This window comes from Siphateles boraxobius, unplaced genomic scaffold, assembly GCF_051911475.1.
Source record: "Siphateles boraxobius isolate OS27281-9 unplaced genomic scaffold, OSU_SipBor_1 3, whole genome shotgun sequence".
Lineage (NCBI taxonomy): Eukaryota > Metazoa > Chordata > Actinopteri > Cypriniformes > Leuciscidae > Siphateles > Siphateles boraxobius.
The window spans coordinates 16,202,501-16,221,004 of record NW_027508919.1 but is presented as its reverse complement, the minus strand read 5'-3'; the positions used below and the strand labels follow the sequence as shown (position 1 = coordinate 16,221,004).

At 35.2% G+C, this 18,504-nt stretch overlaps 2 protein-coding genes across 3 annotated transcripts; one reads left to right on the top strand and one right to left on the bottom strand.

Annotated features, from left to right (window-relative positions):
• The first annotated feature begins 995 nt into the window (after positions 1–995).
• Positions 996–14,587, top strand: LOC143757017 (protein phosphatase Slingshot homolog 3). 2 transcript variants are annotated; one of them, XM_077247974.1, is made up of 16 exons: positions 996–1,204; positions 4,006–4,121; positions 5,162–5,199; positions 5,304–5,487; positions 6,132–6,247; positions 6,801–6,869; positions 7,294–7,359; positions 7,660–7,936; positions 9,533–9,661; positions 9,756–9,802; positions 9,984–10,130; positions 10,368–10,568; positions 11,476–11,632; positions 11,743–11,835; positions 11,967–12,065; positions 12,172–14,587. In XM_077247974.1, the coding sequence occupies exons 2-16, from the start codon at positions 4,074–4,076 to the stop codon at positions 12,304–12,306; spliced, it is 1,806 nt and encodes a 601-aa protein (XP_077104089.1). In that variant the 5' UTR covers positions 996–1,204; positions 4,006–4,073; the 3' UTR covers positions 12,307–14,587. The 2 variants fall into 2 exon arrangements, with proteins under 2 accessions (XP_077104089.1, XP_077104090.1); XM_077247975.1 differs by lacking the exon at positions 996–1,204 and adding an exon at positions 1,269–1,351.
• A 1,322-nt stretch (positions 14,588–15,909) lies between these two features.
• On the bottom strand, positions 15,910–17,293 carry mrpl18 (mitochondrial ribosomal protein L18). The gene is made up of 4 exons (XM_077247976.1): positions 17,051–17,293; positions 16,548–16,716; positions 16,164–16,398; positions 15,910–16,055 (listed from the first exon to the last, which is right to left on the bottom strand). The coding sequence occupies exons 1-4, from the start codon at positions 17,145–17,147 to the stop codon at positions 15,984–15,986; spliced, it is 573 nt and encodes a 190-aa protein (XP_077104091.1). The 5' UTR covers positions 17,148–17,293; the 3' UTR covers positions 15,910–15,983.
• Positions 17,294–18,504: the final 1,211 nt, after the last annotated feature.

The window sequence follows — 18,504 nt, the reverse complement described above, 5'->3', positions numbered from 1 at the left end:
AGCTGTTAAATAAAAATTTCAACGGCTCTGGGTTATCACATTAGGCCCAAATTGCATCCGCTCCTCGCTGGACGTCTAGCGAGGAGGAGCTAGTTTTTTAAGCTCCACCCATGTGTTATGTATCGGAAGGGGTGGGGTTACCTGGCTGACCAGCACTTCTTGAATTAGAGAAAATGCCTTATAACGTCAATTCAGTACTTTCATCATAATTCCTTGTGTGTGTCTATTTGTAAAGCCTGATGTCATATTTCAAATAGTTTGGAACTGTTAAGTGTTCGATTTGTCACAGTACACTTTGAATATTTGTCACTAGAGTGTATTACGTAATTTCAGATAAAGTCACACGCCACCTACTGGCACATGTAAACTGTAGAAATCTCCTAGAAATCCCCACCACTAACGCACAAACTGACATTCTTTACCAATAAAATTAAATGTCTAAAACTAACTGTTGTGTAAATTATACACTCTGCTATGCAATAGAGAACTGATGACATTTCCACAAAAGAGATTTTGGCAGCAAAATGAAGGCAATTGCAAGATGAGGAGGGTGTTGTTTTAACAATAAGCATATTATGTAAACACGTCTTGTTAGTGTTTCTCCCAGCATTTACATTTCACAATGTTGCATTAAATGTCAAAACTGCTGTACGATGTGACAAGTGTTCTATAGCTTTTAAAAAAGAGAATAAAAAAGCAAGCTTTCAACTTTTAGGCTACTTAGCAATGACCCCTTGGTGGATTTATACATTTTAATGTGGGAATGGCGAAGAAATAATTAGTTGAAATTTTATTTCTTAACAGAATCTTTAGTCAATAACGTATTTTTATGATATGCAGATTTTGTACTGCCGCAACCTCCTCTGTAGGCTATAACAAAAAATGACTTGAACATATAGATTTTTATCCCTTATTTACCGACCAAATTGAATGTTGAGTCAGTTCTTAGGTATCAAGAAATAACTATATGTCACTGTCGCTTTAATAGACGAATTACTCCCGATCCGCCTCTCCATTTAAGGGCACATTTACTTTTCTCGGCCGAGAATCTGTCTTCCTGGTTTCGTGAAACAGTGCTCTGCCTTCCCCTTTAAATGTATTTTGGACCAATGTAAAAGTTGTGGTCATGGGATTATAATAACTAACACGATTTATTGAGGAAAATTCATCATTCTTGTAATTCCGAAGTGTTTCAACGCGGCAGGTAAGCGAACTCTCCATGTTTAGTCCGCCCTCCTTTGCTTTTCTTAAGGAACTGGCAATGACAAGCCTCGAGTTGTTGTTTCAAACACAGCTGTGTTGGAGCTAGGCATAAGCATGTCTACAGACAGACTTATCTGCGGTATATTAGGTATGTGGCATAATTTATCGATTAATTTTTCAAGGCAACGGTGAAACTGAAAGATCGAACATGCATAGATTCCAAGTTTGTCTCGTAAAACAGTAACGTTACGTTAAATGCTTGAGCATTGCAGACTGTATCAATATGACGCGCACGTTACGCTATAATTACAGCTTCATACACGTATTCAATAATACTTCGAGCAGATATTTTGATATCTTGTGATATTTCAGAGTGTGTGGGTTTACATGAGCGCTTTTTTTGTGATGTGTCATGGATATGGCAAAAACAATTTCACGGCATGTCTCCATCTTAGACCGCATATCACTTGGCTGTTTAATTTCGGTTAACTGTTACATTACATGATTTATTTATGTGTTGGGAATTTATGGCACATCCCACGAATAAGGTATACTTTGGAGTCCATCGACTTTAGTATACATTAAAACATTAGAAGCACAAATCCCAGTTTTTTTGTTTATTTAGTTTTAAGACCTTTAAGACATTTTATACCCCATCAACATTTTTTTAAAATATTATTTTATTGAGAACATTATACAAACAAAGAAGGAAAGGGTCACAATGTAGAACAAATAAACGAAAGAAAAAAAGGACACACGACAGGGGTATATAAATAATTAGAAAAGATTGCATATCAAAAAAGATTAAAAGACTTGCATATATTTTTTTTAAAGCCTTCTGTTCCACTTCAGATGTCTTGACTCAATTCTCACATTAACAATCTGAAACAGTCTAACAATTAAATACTACAATGTCATTATTTTGACAATTTAATTTACATTTAATTTTAGTGAACATTGTTTTGATTAATTATCATTTTAATTTACGAACTTATCTAGCTGTGTCCCACATTATGCGTTTCAAAATTTTCATTCGATAAATAATGATAATAATGAAGTAAATCTTATTTCATTTTCAGAATTTGCACATAAAGTAGCAGTGCTAAATTTGTGAGAAGATATAAGTCATCATATTGGTATCCACAAATATTTGTTTAATTCAAAGTAGCCAGCCCCTTCTAAGCGACATCTTAATTGATGTCTGAATTTTTTAACCATGTTACATAACTGCAAACACTATATGACGTGAATGGAAAATGCACAGCTCAAATAAAATTCTCTTGGGTTCTCTTTTGGAAGGTTAACAATCTCATTTCTCTGACTTGAATTATAAATGACTGCATGTAAGTGGCTGAAACCCACATATGGATTTTATTATCAGATTTTGAGTCTGCTTTATAGTAAAAATACATCCACCGTCAATATTTATCGACTGATTTTTAAAAAGGCTGATATAAAAATCCGATGGTTATTAACTAACTGGGTGAAGGCACTAAGTTGTATAATGTCTTTTGCATAATCCAACATTTTTCTGAGGGTAAAATAATGAAATGCTTGCTAAAAAAACAACAACCAAATCTGCACAAAAAACAGCAGGGCTTGACAATAAGGACTGCCTGGTGACCAGCGTGAACAACGCTCGAGACAATTGACAGAACTGTCACTGTCCAGATTGGGCCAGTGCTGCACCTTGACAAAAGTTTATCCTTTTGTTTTTAAGACATGCAAATTTAAATGTTCAAGCGCAAAAAAAATAAAAAAAAATTTTTTAGACTGTACGCAAATACTGAATTGACTTCTCTTTCACTACTTCTAATTCACACAAAATTATATTAAAATGCCCATCTTTGCTGATATCCTTATAAACATAGTCTGTTATGTCTTAAATTAATGTAAATAGTTGAGCAATAAAACACGTGTAACAGTATATTGAATCCGTGCAGATCTTAAAGTGATTGCAGCCTAATATTTTTTTAATCTTAATCAAACATCTTTGCTCTTGAATAAATAACTTTAATAAGGATTAATGTATATTTAAATAAAACAATGAAGAATATATTTTACATTCGCTTACTTTATTTCTGTAACTGAAAACTACTGTTAGACCTGCCTGAAAAGCATTGTTTATTTTATATGCATCTTTGTTCTGTTGTATTTATTTATTTGTGTTGGCCTGTTGAATGTTAAATGGATCCAATCCATGTTCAATAGAATATTTTTTGATGATGCAGCAATAAACTAGCAGGCTATACCTTAATGCATGCATTTTTGAACTTTGCTAGCTCAAAGCATGATCAAAACAATAATCTTAATGACTCAAGTAAAGTTACCTTTATAGTGCACAACACAGATTGTTTCAAAGCAGCTTTACAATGATAACAAGAAAATAATGCATTTCGGCTCTTGTTCAGCTGAAGTCAGTTCAGTGTTGATTCGGTTCCATTGTAAAAATCATGAATTATTAAGTTAGTTAATTTCATCTATAAAGCAGTTCTGCAAAAAAAAAAAAAAAAAAATGATGTCATCGTCTGGCTCAGTTCAGTTCTCAAACAACAGTTCAGTCAGATCAATAATACTGTTGAATATTAAGTGAATATAAAAGTTAAAATAAGAGAGCAAGTGACAAATATCGGTATCAGAATCAGACAATGGTTATTTATTAAAATCGGTATCGCCCCTACTTTATAGTAAATTCAGTCTAGCTGCACTTTATACAGTCTTGATTCAGTATCACATCTTTGCACTTGGTACCGTGCATCATACACTGTGTCATTTGTTTTTTTTTCTTTCTACTCAACCCAGTAAACTTTCATTGTGCTGAGCTGCTCTGACTCGTCTGCTGGTGTTAAAGCAGGATACCTGGCTGTGGAATGGCTTTGCTGACCTTGCACAGAACTCCATCTATTTGCACGACACCGGTGAGTTTTATTGAGTCTAAAAATGGTGCATTTATAAAATGCTACAGAAGAAAATTGTCAGTTGCAGTTCTCCACATGTTCTTTAACCCTACTCCCACTCCCTCCATGTGTGTCCAGTTACTCTACACCTTTTTCTGCTCACAAGTTTATGTATATTTAGGAGGAATGTCTTTTTGGTAGCATTCCAAACGCTTCCCAAACTTGCTGTGAATCTGATAATCCATTTCACACTGTTCCAAAAAAAGCCCCAGAATTATGTGAGGATTCTACTAAAGAGCCAAGAATCAAGTGTCTGATAACTTGTATTGCTGTCCATTAATCATTCTGTCTCTTTTGATTGTGTGCTAGTTGTTGTATTTATTATCTAACATAAGATTCCTTTTTCATCCATAACCCGTGCATACTATGTATCTTCTTCTATAACATCCTATGTTCAGACTATTTAGAGTAAAGCCTCACTGGATTTTTAACATACAACCTCATTGCTCCTCCTTTCCACCCCCTCTCTTCTTTTTCTACTTGTCTCTGTCTGGACACGTCAGTCACATAACAGGTAATGTTACTGTCTCCTCTTTCATTCGTTAAAGCATTGATAACAGCCTCTTTGGTGTCCTTCTCTCTGTCGCACTCTATCTGTTTCTCCCTTAATCATCTTTAGAATGAGCTTCCTCAGTGTCTTATCATACTCTCACTGCATTACAATTGACAAGTTTTGTCAAAACGCCTTGTCATTGTGTTTCCAAGGATCCTTTTTTTCTATTTTTCCCCAGTCGCTCATCTCAGAATGAGTAATGGGTTCGAAAAAAGGCTTAAGTGCAAGTTTTTATTTAGCCATTTTGGCAAATAGCACTTACTGTGTCAGATGATCCAAAGGAGTCAAGCAGAATCTACAGATCTCTGTTTGCAATTAAGTGCATTACATAATCAATTCACCCTCCACCCATTTTTAACATCACCATTCTCTGAGTAAATCTTAGAGTTATCATGTTCCTTTACTTCTAGTTTAATCTTAATGTTGTCTACTTCATTTTATTTTCAAGGATGAGCCTATCCCAAGACGAGGAAGACTTCAGAAAAGGTGAAGTTTCCTGATACAGCTTTAACCATTCATGTGTATTTTAGTGTATATAGTGTTTCCTCTAGAAATGTGTTGCTGATTAATTTTTCATTTCTGCACACCAGAGAAAGTTTTGCCCTGGTAAAGGGGGCAGTGCTCCTGGTGGAAGAGGGAGAGAGGGAGGGATTACATGAAGACACCATACCCTCTCTACTTGGTCCTAGACAAGGAGGCCGAGCCTCTGACACTCAGCGCAGACATTTGCATGCAATGATTTCGTTACTACGACCAGAGGACACAGTCAAACTGGTTAGGATCCCCTAAACCACACTTGTTTTACTACACTGCCTGTCTATGCTTAGGGTCTCTATGGTCATGGACAAGTTTTGAAAATGGTCATTTTGAGGCCTATAAAAGTGATTGGAATTAATAGAAAAAATGCATTTAATAAAAAATCTATATAGAATATGAATTTCTTTATATCATCAACTAGAAATTGCTGTTTGTAAGATGACTGGAAAATAATGGAAATGTGTTGATCAAAGCATATGGATATATTGCTACCTTATGCATTTACTCAATGTATTGTCTGTTTCAGACTAATATATGGAAGTGCTTGTTTTTACTGTCCGTGTCTATTAGACACTATGTTTAGCATATGTAACGTCACATGTTCTGCAATGTGGTTTCTGGAGACACTTCTGTTTGTTCCATCTTCTGTTATGCAGAAATGACAATAAACCGCTTTGCTTTGACTTCGTTTTTGAACACGGTTACACACAATACAATGTATAGCCATGCATGAGTGCTGTGCCTGAATTGTAATGATGGAGAAAAAAATCGAATTTTATTTGCCGTGTAATTTTTTTACATTTTTTTAAATGAATCCAGCTCAGACTTCTGTGTCTCATTTAAATACATTAACCTTGACGTTCTCTTTTTCCCTGCCTCAGGCTGTGCGTTTGGAGTCGTCGAGCCCAGTCAGATTGAGATATTTGCTTATAGTTGGCACACTTGACAAAAAACAGGAGAGCCTACTACTTGGCATGGACTTTCCAGGCTCAAACAGGTAGGTTTATGAACCATATTATCAAGTCATCATAAGAAGCTTTTATTTCATTAGAGATAAATCCATAAATTTCAATTGTATGTGTGATGTGTTAAATATTTGTATATCTCAGATTTACAGCCTAAATATTGTTGCATTTTTCATAACCTCAGTGCACCAACACAAATGATTCAAGTAGGCTGTTCAATTTTTTTTGGAATGGGAATGTGCAGATTTTTTTTTACAAATGTTTAGTTGCTGTTTTAATGGGATAGTTCACCCCAAAAATGTAAATTCTGTCATAATTTACTCACCCACCCTCATGACATTCCAAACCTGTATGGACAAAAACAGCAAGACATTTCTTTTATGTCTCACAAAAGAATGAAAGATGATGTTTTGCATCATCATCAGGATGAGTAAATAATGACCATTTTCATTTTGGCCGAACTATCCGGTTAAAAATAAAGTGTTCTAGCAGATGTTTTAAAAATTACATTATATTTCAGCAAGGCTGTTAAGATATGTCTCTCACTCATTGTTTTTTTTTGTTGTTTTTTTTACTCTTCCTTAGTGATGAGTGCACTATTGGCCTTGTCTTGCCAATATGGAGTGACACACAGGTTTACCTAGATGGAGATGGGTAAGACCATACAGCTGAGTCATTCTGACCAGACAGAAACCATAAGTGCAAACATATGATAATAAAGGCATAACATGACATTTACTGTATGGGATCTTAAAAGTTGAATTATAGAATTCTAAAAGAGTAATCTTGTTTCATGCGGTTTGTAAGGTGAAGTGAGCTCAAGGACAAAGGTTTTGTTTCTTTAGAAAATTAGGAAACAGTCAACATTTCAGACATTGAAGCATGGCTGCTATTAGCAATGTAAATGGATATAAAATCATAAAATGTAAACAACATTTTCAATCAAAAGTTCAGTTTGACTGAAAAAATATCCACTTTATATTTTATCTGCATAGTTCAGCAGAACTTTATACACAGTTAAGGCCTGAGCCTCAGGGTTCTGCTTTTCTGACAGTTTGCTTCACTTGTTCTGTTACAGAGGTTTCAGTGTGACATCTGCAGAAGTGACACGAATCTTTAAGCCTGTGTCCATTCAGACGATGTGGTAAGTTTTAAAGCAGGAAATGCTGAGGAAACTACCAATTTCCTCATCTAACAACAATATGAAATGTAACTTTGGTCTTGCAGCCTACACACTTAATTCTTTGTTTTCAGTAATAATGCTATTTTATACTCTATCGCTTTAACTGTTTCTCTTCTGGCTATTAGGCAGTCAACACGTGCTCCCTGCTAGACATCTGTATAAAGACTCTAAATTTGCTCTGTGAATGTTTAAAATGTGTTTGTGGTTTGTCGATGGATTGTTCACAACTCTCTGCCCTGTGATGCTCTCACTTTGCACAAGGTCAGTGTTGCAGGCGCTGCATGGCTGCTGTGAACGGGCCGTGCGTGGAGCTGTCATACCTGGCTGCGGGCTGGAGTGGGCACAACATTACAGAGAACATGTGGAATCTGACCAGCACTGCCTTAATGAATGGGGGGCTATGACTGGCCTGGAGTCAGTCAGGAAGTACACCGTAGGAAATTCAGCGTCCAATCGGGAGTCAGTGGAGAGGGAGATCAAAGCCCAACTACGAGATATCATGAGAACTGAGGACTTGGAAAACATTACCTCAAAGCAGGTAAAATGAAAGAGAGTGTCTTTTCTCCGCCTTTGAAACAGCATCCCATGACGATCTCCCTCCAATCACCTATAGACCAATTTTTATGGTCCAATCAGTTCCACCCTATATTTCAATTGTATTATGTCATATAACTAGTGCTGTCAAAGTTAACGCATGCGATTTAATTTTTGTCCAGTTTAACCCGTTAAAATATTTAACGCAGCATCTGTATTTTCTGCCATCCTTTGGCTAGCATGACATTATATGATCACGCTCTAATTCATGCAGATGCTTTTAAACCATTCAAGCACGACAAGACAAAAGAGAATCAAGTTCTCTTTCGTGCTTGAACGAACAATAACACACACATTTATGCCAAAATGTCTGCTTTGTCGAGTTTCCTCATAAGAGCAGTCTTAAATGGGTTAAATAAAGCCTTAAATGAACGCAAAGAGTTGTGATGTGCAGCAGTTGCAGGTTTTAAAGTGACAGCAGCCACTAAAGCTGTCTGTCAGTAACGTTAATCAAAAAAATTACTCCCTGCTCTCGACTAAAGAACTTTTGTAGCTTTAATAAGGATTAATCTATATTTAATTTATAATGTATGCGGTGCAGACTGTTTGATTACTTCACAGGTAAATATGACATTTATTATTGGTTAATGTGAGGATTGTTTTAAGCTCATTTAAATTAAAAGTTGTTATATTTTTGAAGCTCAATAAATGTAAATAAAAAATTGCTTTCAATACACTGTAATATGTAATAATTTAAATGGCTATAATTAATGTTTAAAATTTGGGGGAGAAAATTTTCGAGACATCAGTAGCTGTATTAGTATAATTGATATTGGCCTTTCTTATAAAAAGATGCCAAGTATTTAGAATATATTGTCTTTGTTGTTTCTACATTAATTTGGAGATTAACTGTGAATTTATTACATTCTAAAATATATTAAAAACATATGCAGTCTAAAAACAGTAATATTGTGAAATATTAGTAAAATTTTTAAAAAAATTATATATAAAATGTGTATATATATTTGTATTTTTTAAAAATATATATATTCCTGTGATGCCAAAAGCTGCATTTAGTGTCCAGTCTTCAGTGTCACATGATTCTTCAGAAATAATCATCCGCTTCTTTTTTTTCGTGCTAAAGGAACATTTCTTATTCAACGCTAGAAACAGTTATGCCTCTCAATTTTTGAATTCTTTGAATAAATGGAAAGTTTAAGTAAATTGAATGTGTCAATGCTGAATAAAAGTATAAATTTTATATCCCTCTTATATTTTATAAGCAAAAAGAATCTCACGGACCACAAACATTTGAATGGTAGTGTAAGCCAGACACACCTTTTAAAGATTCTCTTATTCTAGAACTTATGTGACTTACAGTATGAACTAATGTGCCTGGGCTTGCTGTCTTATCCAGAGAATCTTCGTGGTATGAACATAACATTCAGGCATCTTTTAGTGAGCAGCTTGATTTGATGTTTGTAAGCATTGTATGTCATGTGACTTGCCTTTTAATATAATGTATAACCCATGACTTTAGGGTTGTTAGCGCCCAACACTAGCTGGTGAGCTAGAGACACTTTTTTCTGTGTGTTTTTAGGTGCGAACAGCCCTGGAGTCCAGAATAGGCATAGAGATGAAGGACTACAAGGAGTATATTGACAACGAGATGATGGTCACGATGGCACAGATGGACAAACCTTCCAGAATATTGGACTACCTTTACTTGGTGAGTGATGACATTTGTCTTCTGTCTAATCCACTATACTGTTGTTTCAAACATACACTGACATTTATTTGTCTGTCTCCCCGACCCCCCAAAGGGTTCAGAATGGAATGCTGCCAACTCTGAAGAACTACATAAGAACAAGTATACAGTTTCAATTTTAATGATTAAAATACTTTAAAATAATGTAGTAATTTAATTAATATTTTAATTAAATAATTGCTGAATTATTATATTTGTACTAATTTAAAATAATTGAGTTATTCTCATTAAATTAAGATTTTCTGCGGCAGATGAATAAAAACACCTTTTTTCTTTTTGGTAGTGTGGGCTACATCCTGAATGTTACCATGGAGATTGACAACTTTTTCCCAGAATGCTTCACCTATATGAATATTAGAGTTTACGATGTGGAGGCGACCGACCTACTCTCACACTGGAATAACACATACACATTCATCAGTGAAGCAAGGTGCTCAACACACACACTCCTCTTCCTTATTTTGGTCTATGGTTGGCATGCATATTGGTTTTTTTTCTGTGCAGACCTCCTACACTGATCCTTCTCTTAAAATTCATTAGTTTATATTTAGACACACGTGCAGTATGGTATACTAAACCCCTATGAAAATGATTAGAGTATGTCTTTGTGCGCTATCTCTCTCATGCTAACGTTTTATGCCATTGTTTCGTACTGATGATGATACAGGAAGAGTGGACAGGCCGTACTGGTGCATTGTAAGATGGGCGTCTCTCGCTCTGCCTCCACAGTAATTGCTTTCCTGATGAAGCAGCAGGGCTGGACTTTAGACCAAGCCCTCATCCACGTCAGAGAAAGACGGCCTATAGTGCAGCCCAACGAAGGTTTCCTCAAACAGCTGCATACGTATAGTGGCATCCTCAGTGCCAGGTGACTTATGCTTTCATTATGGTGCTGTACTGAGATTGTTGCATTTATGCAAACAAGCATTCACACAGAAATACAGACACTTTCCCACTTGTCTGTACCTGAACATCCATTGAGTAACTACACAAGTCAAGTCTAGTTTATTGTTGTGTGTAAATGAAGGAACTGAATAGTGCAAATTCACTCCATACAAAGTCTCTCACTCACCAAGGCTGCATTTATTTGATCAAAAATACAGTAGAAACTGTAAAATTGTGAAATATCATTACAATTTAAAATAACGGTTTTCTATTTAAATATATTTTAAAATGTAATTTATGCCTGTGACTACAAAGCTGAATTTTCAGCAGCTAATACTTCACTCTTCAGTGTCCCCATGATCCTTCAGAAATCTTATCAATGTTGAAAACCGTTATCCTGCTTAATAATTTTGTGGAACCAGTGATGGATAAATAGAAAGTTCAAAAGAACAGCTTTTTATTTGAAATGGCAATCTTTTGTAACATTTCTTTACTGTCACTTTTTATTTATTCAGTTTAATTCGTTCCTGCATAATTATTTCTTTAAAAAAAAAACTTTTTTACTGACCCCAAACTTTTGAATGGTAGTCCATATATTACACGACTCACTTGATAAACTGCAGCATAAACCGATAACCATATGACTATATATTTACTCAATAGATTTCCTGTACTGTAAGTGTTTAATAAACCCATTCATAGACACAGATTGGTAGAGGCTTTTTTGCAGCATACTAAGCGACAATTTTGTGCGGTGCATTTAATGTGACCTTCCATTTCCACTGTGTAGAATGAAATGGCAGTAATGTTAACTGCAGTCTTTTTTTTAATAGTTTTTAAATATTTAGCAGTACTAGATTTAATTTCAAACATTTCAATGTGCCTTACAGTAAACAGCGCCACAGTGCCCTCTGGAGGAGGAAGTCCAAGCCAGATGTCCGTCAGCCATCTGTCCACAACGAAACAGCCACAGGGGGTGAACTTGAACAGAAAGAGGAACAATCAGACAGCCCAGAAGAAGAGGGAAGCAGTGAAGAGGATACGGATGTAAGGGGATGTGTCTTATAACAGTGACTTTTGATGCTTTTCAGTATCTCTTTAGTTTTCAAATCGGTTTAATCAGAGGTATGTTTATTTCTTTGGGTGTCCATTCTCAGGTCTTTGAGCAGTTTGACGAGAGTGTTCCTGATACGCATGGGGCAGAGACAGCCACATCCAACCCACTTATTACCATTCAAGAAAGTGATAAGGTTAGACCAGACAGAGACAGACAATTTAAATTCATTACACTTGACCATTTTAATGTTTTTAAATGTATAAGTGGCTTTATTTACTATTTTAAATAATGTTTTTTAAATGTCTGCAAAACTTTATTTCCTAGGTGTCATCCAGCCCCAGCAGAAGTGGCAGGATGGATTTGTTTTCTCTTATGCAGTCTATTCAGCTTGACGATGAAGACAGAGACAGGATCGATAAAGAGGTGAGAGGAAAAGGTCTGGAATGCAACATTTATTGATATCGATTTGTGAAAAAACAAGTCAAATCTCATGCAAGCAGTCATTAACTGAAGAATTCCGGTTTGTCAGAGATATTCTCCTGCGCAACGAAGGCGGAGTCATGGAAGAAGGGGCTTGACTCATCAGAAAACACATGTTGATGTTTCCCCTGGACCAAGCTGCAGACAGTCACAGAACACGAACCAGGATCAAGCCGGTCTCTGAAGCGCTTAAAAAAAGGGGTTGTGTTAAGAAATATGAAGAGGCAGGAATAAAAAAGTGATAAGGTGAGGAAAAAGATTACAAATAGTGATGCTTATATAAAGGACACTCTTGCACACAAGTCTTAGCCTTCTGATTGTATCATTTCAAGTGTTTTGAAGACTCAGAGGGAATCTGTTCATATAGTTGCTGTATTTTTAGATAACTTCACTTGGAGGCAACACGCACAAAAGCACATGGTTACATATCAATAGATATCGTAACAATTTTCCCGTACCTGCCCATCTAGCCCAAAACTCTTAATCTGTGGTCGGTTTCAGTTGGATTGTTAAAAAATATCTACAACAGCTGGTTTCTGTCAGCCACCCATTGTCAAGTGAGTATTGATAAAGGAACCAATTTCCTCAGAGCATTATCATTCTATTTGTCACGTTGTGCCTTTTGATATTTCTGTATCCTTTGCACCTTCATACTGAGCCATACAATTCAGTTTACTTCACAGATTTTAATATGGTATTATAGATTGAGTGGACTTTTTTTTTTTTTTTTGCTGTTATTTCTCATTTTACAGAAACACGAACAAGCCTCTCTTATAGCATTGTTTCATGTTATTAATAAGAGTGTGATCTCACTCATTTTAGGAGTCCTATGCAATAATCCACTTTATAGCTGTTTCCTCTCAATGAATGTGAAGCTTTATATTGTCTCTGTGGAGATCAGTAGTTGAAAAAGTGTTGAGAAAGCAATCAAGGATTAAATATTTTAGTATTCCGTGTAAACTACTGTTCAAAAGTTTAGGGTCAGTAAGATTTTTTTTCTCTTTTTTTTAAAGAAATTTGTACTTTTTATTTAGCAAGGACACATTAAATCATTTGAAAGTGACACTAAAGACATAGTTAAAAAATATTTATATATATACTTAATATAAAAATGTATTTCATGGTTTCCATAAAAGCAACACAACTTCTTTTAAACGTAATAAAAAATAATTGTTTTTTGAGCAGCAAATCAGCATATTAGAATGATTTCTGAAGGATCATGTGACACTGAATACAACTTTGCCATCACAGGAATACATTACATTTTAAAACGTATATAAAAATATTTTTTTTAAACATTACTTTAGATCATATTAATCATATTAGAACTTATTGCTCAATATTACTGTTTTTATTGTATATTTGATCAAATAATTGCAGGCTTGGTGAGAGACTAAAAAATAAATCTTACTGAGAGACCTGGGCGTGCGCTTCAGATATTTGACCATAGAAAACGTGATTACTGTACCACCTTCCTGTAATAATGTAGGAACCACTCGTTATACATAAATCACGTAATAGTTAATGTTTTTAGTTTGAATCCAAATGACACGTGCACTGAGTGAAAGATCAGCAATCAAAAACAAATCTTACTGACCCCAAGCTTTTGAGTTACTAGAAAGATGTTATATCATTAAGGTATCAGGCATATTTTTAAAATTTAGAGCTATTTTCCACGTCTTTTTCAATTAAACGGGTGTCTAATATTTGTTTTTTAACCTGTATAGTATGCAGGAAACAACCTGAGAAGAGACCCGAGTATTTTCCTTAAAAATGTTAATGTGCCACATTTAATTGATCTGTTTAATTAATTCTGCATGATGGTTCAGTGCCTTTAGTTTATAAAGGTGGACCAAAATAACTACTTTTGTTGGTTTTAATATTCATGCAGTTAAAACTAACACAACTAACTCCTACATAATACATGTGTCTTTAGCTATAGGGGTGGTTGATTTGTGTCTTTGCATGATGTCTCATAACTGTATGCATGCTGTTTGTTTTGTATGTAAGCCTGTCTTTGTGAAGCACGAGTCCTGTATGTATAAAGTATATATACAATCTGCTGTAAAACATTTGTTGAAATGTGTATAGTCATTGCACAAAGTGCCAATGTTGTGAAACCAAAGTTATGTTGTGGAATGTTCTTAGTACTGAGACACCACTGGTTTTGCAGTTATTTTCCACAAGAATGTCTTAAATTGTGTGTTAGTGATGGATGATAACCCACAGCCAAAGTGCTGATTTTCCTCACCTAATGTAAAATGTGCCATGCCTTATCAACATCAAAAACAGTGATACATTTTATTCTAATGCAACTCAGTTCCATTGTTGGTATCAGATGGCGTTAAATATCAAGTCAAAGTTGCTGTTGCTTTTTTTTCTATTTATGACCTTAACATGTATCTTTTTGATTTGATATACAAGGTTGTCTGTGCTTTAAAAATTAAATTGAATTTATAACGGGAGCTTGAGAAATATCTAATTGACAATGTCATTGTTTTTGCATCAATTTGTGTTTCAGGTTTTAAGATATGTCTATTGTAATGCTAATGTAAAAGTATATATAAACTAGTGTTTTACAGATATTACTGGAAATATATTTACTATGATTCAAACAATAGAACATAATTATGTGTGAATTTGTTCGTTCAAGTGCAAGACATGAAAAATAACTCAATTGAATAGGCTAGTTGCACGCTGTCTGGGAGGTATAGCTTTCTGGGCGTGCGCTTCAGATATTTGACCACAGAAAACGTCTTGAAAACGTGATTACTGTACCGCCTTCCTGTAATAATGTAGGAACCACTCGTTATACATAAATCACGTAAATGTTTTAAGTTTTAATCCAAATGACACGTGCACCGAGTGAAAGATCAGCAATCAAGAGAATGCGACAGAAACAATAGAACTATATTTTTGATTTGTTATTTGGACACATATTGTATCCAGGCAAAAAATTTGAGGTGGTGGATTAATTCAAATCTAGCAAGTACATATGCACATCCATCTTAAAATATAACAAATAATTAACTGTTTGTGTTGGTCAAATGGAGTCCAGATTTATAGAACCACACATTATTTTAAAATATGTAATTTGAAGTTTTCTGTAAGAAGTCTTTTGCTCACTAAGGTTGCATTTATTTAAGGAAAAATACAGTAAATGCGCAATGTTGTGGAAATAGTTTTACAATTTAAATGAGCTGTTTTCTATTTTTATACTTTCTTAAATATAATTTATCTCTGTGATGGCAAAGTTGAGTTTTCAGCATCATTACTCCAGTCTTCAGTGTCACATGATCCTTTAGAAATCATTGTAATATGCTGATTTGATGCTCAAGAAACATTTTCTTATTGGCAGTTGAAAACAGTTGCCTATGGCTGCTTAATATTTTTTTGGAAATCGTGCTATGTTTTCCCTAGGATTTTATGATGAATAGAAAGTGTAAATAACATTTATTTTAAATACATTTTTGTCCCATGATAAATGTCTTTCCTATCATTTTAGATCAGTTTAATACATTCTTGTCAAATAAAAGTTATATATATATATATATATATATATAAAAGGAAAATGTTACTGACCCCAAATTTTTCATAGTAGTGTACAAATGACACTACTAAACAGTATGTCAGTCTTTTTCTTGCCTAAAATATATTTGGAAAATTAAAATGCAACTGAATAATTTTTCACGATTTCACATTTGAATCAAACTAAAAATCAATTACTCGACTATCCAAATAGTCTAATTGCTGCATGGAACTGTAAATCGACTCAATGAACACACAGTTTGAAAGATGAGAATATTTATATTTACAGACGAAGCCACTATTCAAGATAGTAATAATAATAATAAAAAAAAATTAAATGAATTTTCGCCTTGGTTCACTAAGCACGACACCACCCTCTTTCATGGCCGTCCAGAACGTCTGATTCTGAAGTGGGGGAAAAATACATAAATTAGTCTATGCACTTAAATCAATAACTGGCCATCAATGTGTAATATTTGAAGACTCAAAGCAGAAATGCATTCAATGACTCACCGCCTCTGAGCGAAACTTCCACGGTATCTCTCGATAAACAATACGTGTGATGCCTGCTTCACGACACCGCTGAGCAAGCACATCACCTACGGCACGGCAAGCCGCTACAGACCGTGTGGAGCCCAGCTCTCGCTTCATTGCCCACTCCTTCGTGGAGCAAGACAGCACAGGAACTATTGAGTTACTTGAGAACACTTCAGCTGTGATGTGATGCTGTGTGCGCCTGAACACCAACCTGAGGAAGGTAAGGCATACGTTAAATATACATGTAAAACTATGTTTGTATCTGGAAGATGCTATTAGGATGCTGTTAGTAGGGATGTGCTATTGAAACAACTCATCTATTACTTTAAACCATTACAAACAATTGGGATGCTTACAAACCTGTGATAATACTGTCTAGAGGGCCACACTGTAGCCCAGCCTCGATCCTTTACTGCAAGGGCCATCTGGTCCAGGTTTCTTGGGTTTCGGTTAACAAATGTTTTATTGATGGCTTCATTATCACTAACCACTGGTTCTGGATCAGGTGCCGTCTGACTGTATTTCCGAGCTGGTGGAAAGAGACATCTTGAACATCATTTATTAAATAAATCTACAGATCCCTTGAGAGGTTCCAGCCATTCTTCTGATTCTAAGTCAATCAATTATGTGATACAGAATGTCACATTTCCGTCTCTATCACACATATCTAATTTCCAGCTGCTTCTTTTTGTTGTTATTTTATTTGCTTTTGATCCCAAACACAAAGGATACTCATTTTTAGAGAGCAGATTGCGTATCTCCAAATCTACTGCAATTTTGTCACCAGTATAGTTTAACACACACATCCAGCAGAGAGTAAATAATGAATTATTTGAAGGGTCTAGTTATTTACAGTTACTTACACAGCTGACAACGAATCCACGCCGCTGCAGCCGCAGATCTCTGACATTGACCTAACAGCGTGCGAACACTTCGACAGACATCAGTGAACAAAGCCATTTGACAATTGCAAAATAAACAAAATAATTCTGGTGACAAATTATAGTTGTTTCTGTTCAAGCGAAGATACCGTGACCCTTAGTTTTTTTATTAAAATTATTTGACCACTCTCTAGTGAGCAGCCATTTTAATGTCACACGAAAAATGTTCCGTGTTTCCGGGAAAAAAACTTTGGGCTGCACATGAGTTCCGCTTAGAAATCCTTAAATGAATGAAAATAACAATGAAACCATTTTTTTATATTTAATTTTTACATAAGAAATAAAGTTAATGTATTACAATGAAATGTTCTTTCATGACCTAAACCACAATTTATTAAAAATTGTAGGGTATTCAGATATTATCATGCTGTCCACAAGATGGCACTAGTACACTTTGTCCTGGAAAATAAACCTTCATCCGACGTCTACCGTGCCATCATAGTTTTTTGGCCATGTATTATGGTTATGTCATGGTATTCCTGTCTTGGAGTACAGGTAGGCTACTATTGTGTATGTTAAATATACATGTTAAACATGTAAATAATGTCTTTGACATAGGAAATGACGTTGAAATCAAGGTTAAGTAGGCCTACATTCACACGTCTCATTTAATAAATTATAAATAAGATATTTATTAATTCATTTTGATTATTAATCATTTTTGATGAACCGTGTGAATCAGCATACCCTTACACCTGTTGGTGAAGATTATTTAAAGAATATTGGCTTATCCTATAGGTCAAATTAAACTATTTTTCGCTCCCCATCTCCACAGCTTGTTGTAGCCCACTCCTACATTTTCAGTCAGTGGTGGGCTCGCCTCCGGACATTAAGGGATTTTCTGCATGGCTTGCCATTTTAATTTGGCCCATTTGTTTGTGCTGCACTTTCAGCATGCTGTAAAGAGGCTGTGCCCCAAGATAAAAATAAATAGGCCTAGTTCTCTAGCAAATTGAACAAGAATGTTCATGTAACCCAAAATCTTGGTCTCAGCAATGAGCACTTCTTTGCCCATATTCTCTTTCAGGCCATTAGAATCCTTTTTGGGGAGGTGTATGCGCAGGTGTGCAAATCACGACTTTACACTCCTCTAAATTGTTTTCCCCCCTCCTTAAAATTACATACACCAATAGCGATTGTTAATCAAAGAATATTCCTCTGTCCCATATACATTAAACCTATACGTGAATATCCAACCCAAAGGACCAAACACAAACACTTTACTACTGCACATTCAAAGCAAAATAAAATTTAACTCACTATTGTAATAATGTTGAGAGCCTCAAGTGGAAATAAAATAATAAAATGAAATATTCCTGCATTCCAGGGCTGCGTTTACCAAAAGCATCGTGTAGCTAAGTCGATTGTAAAGAACT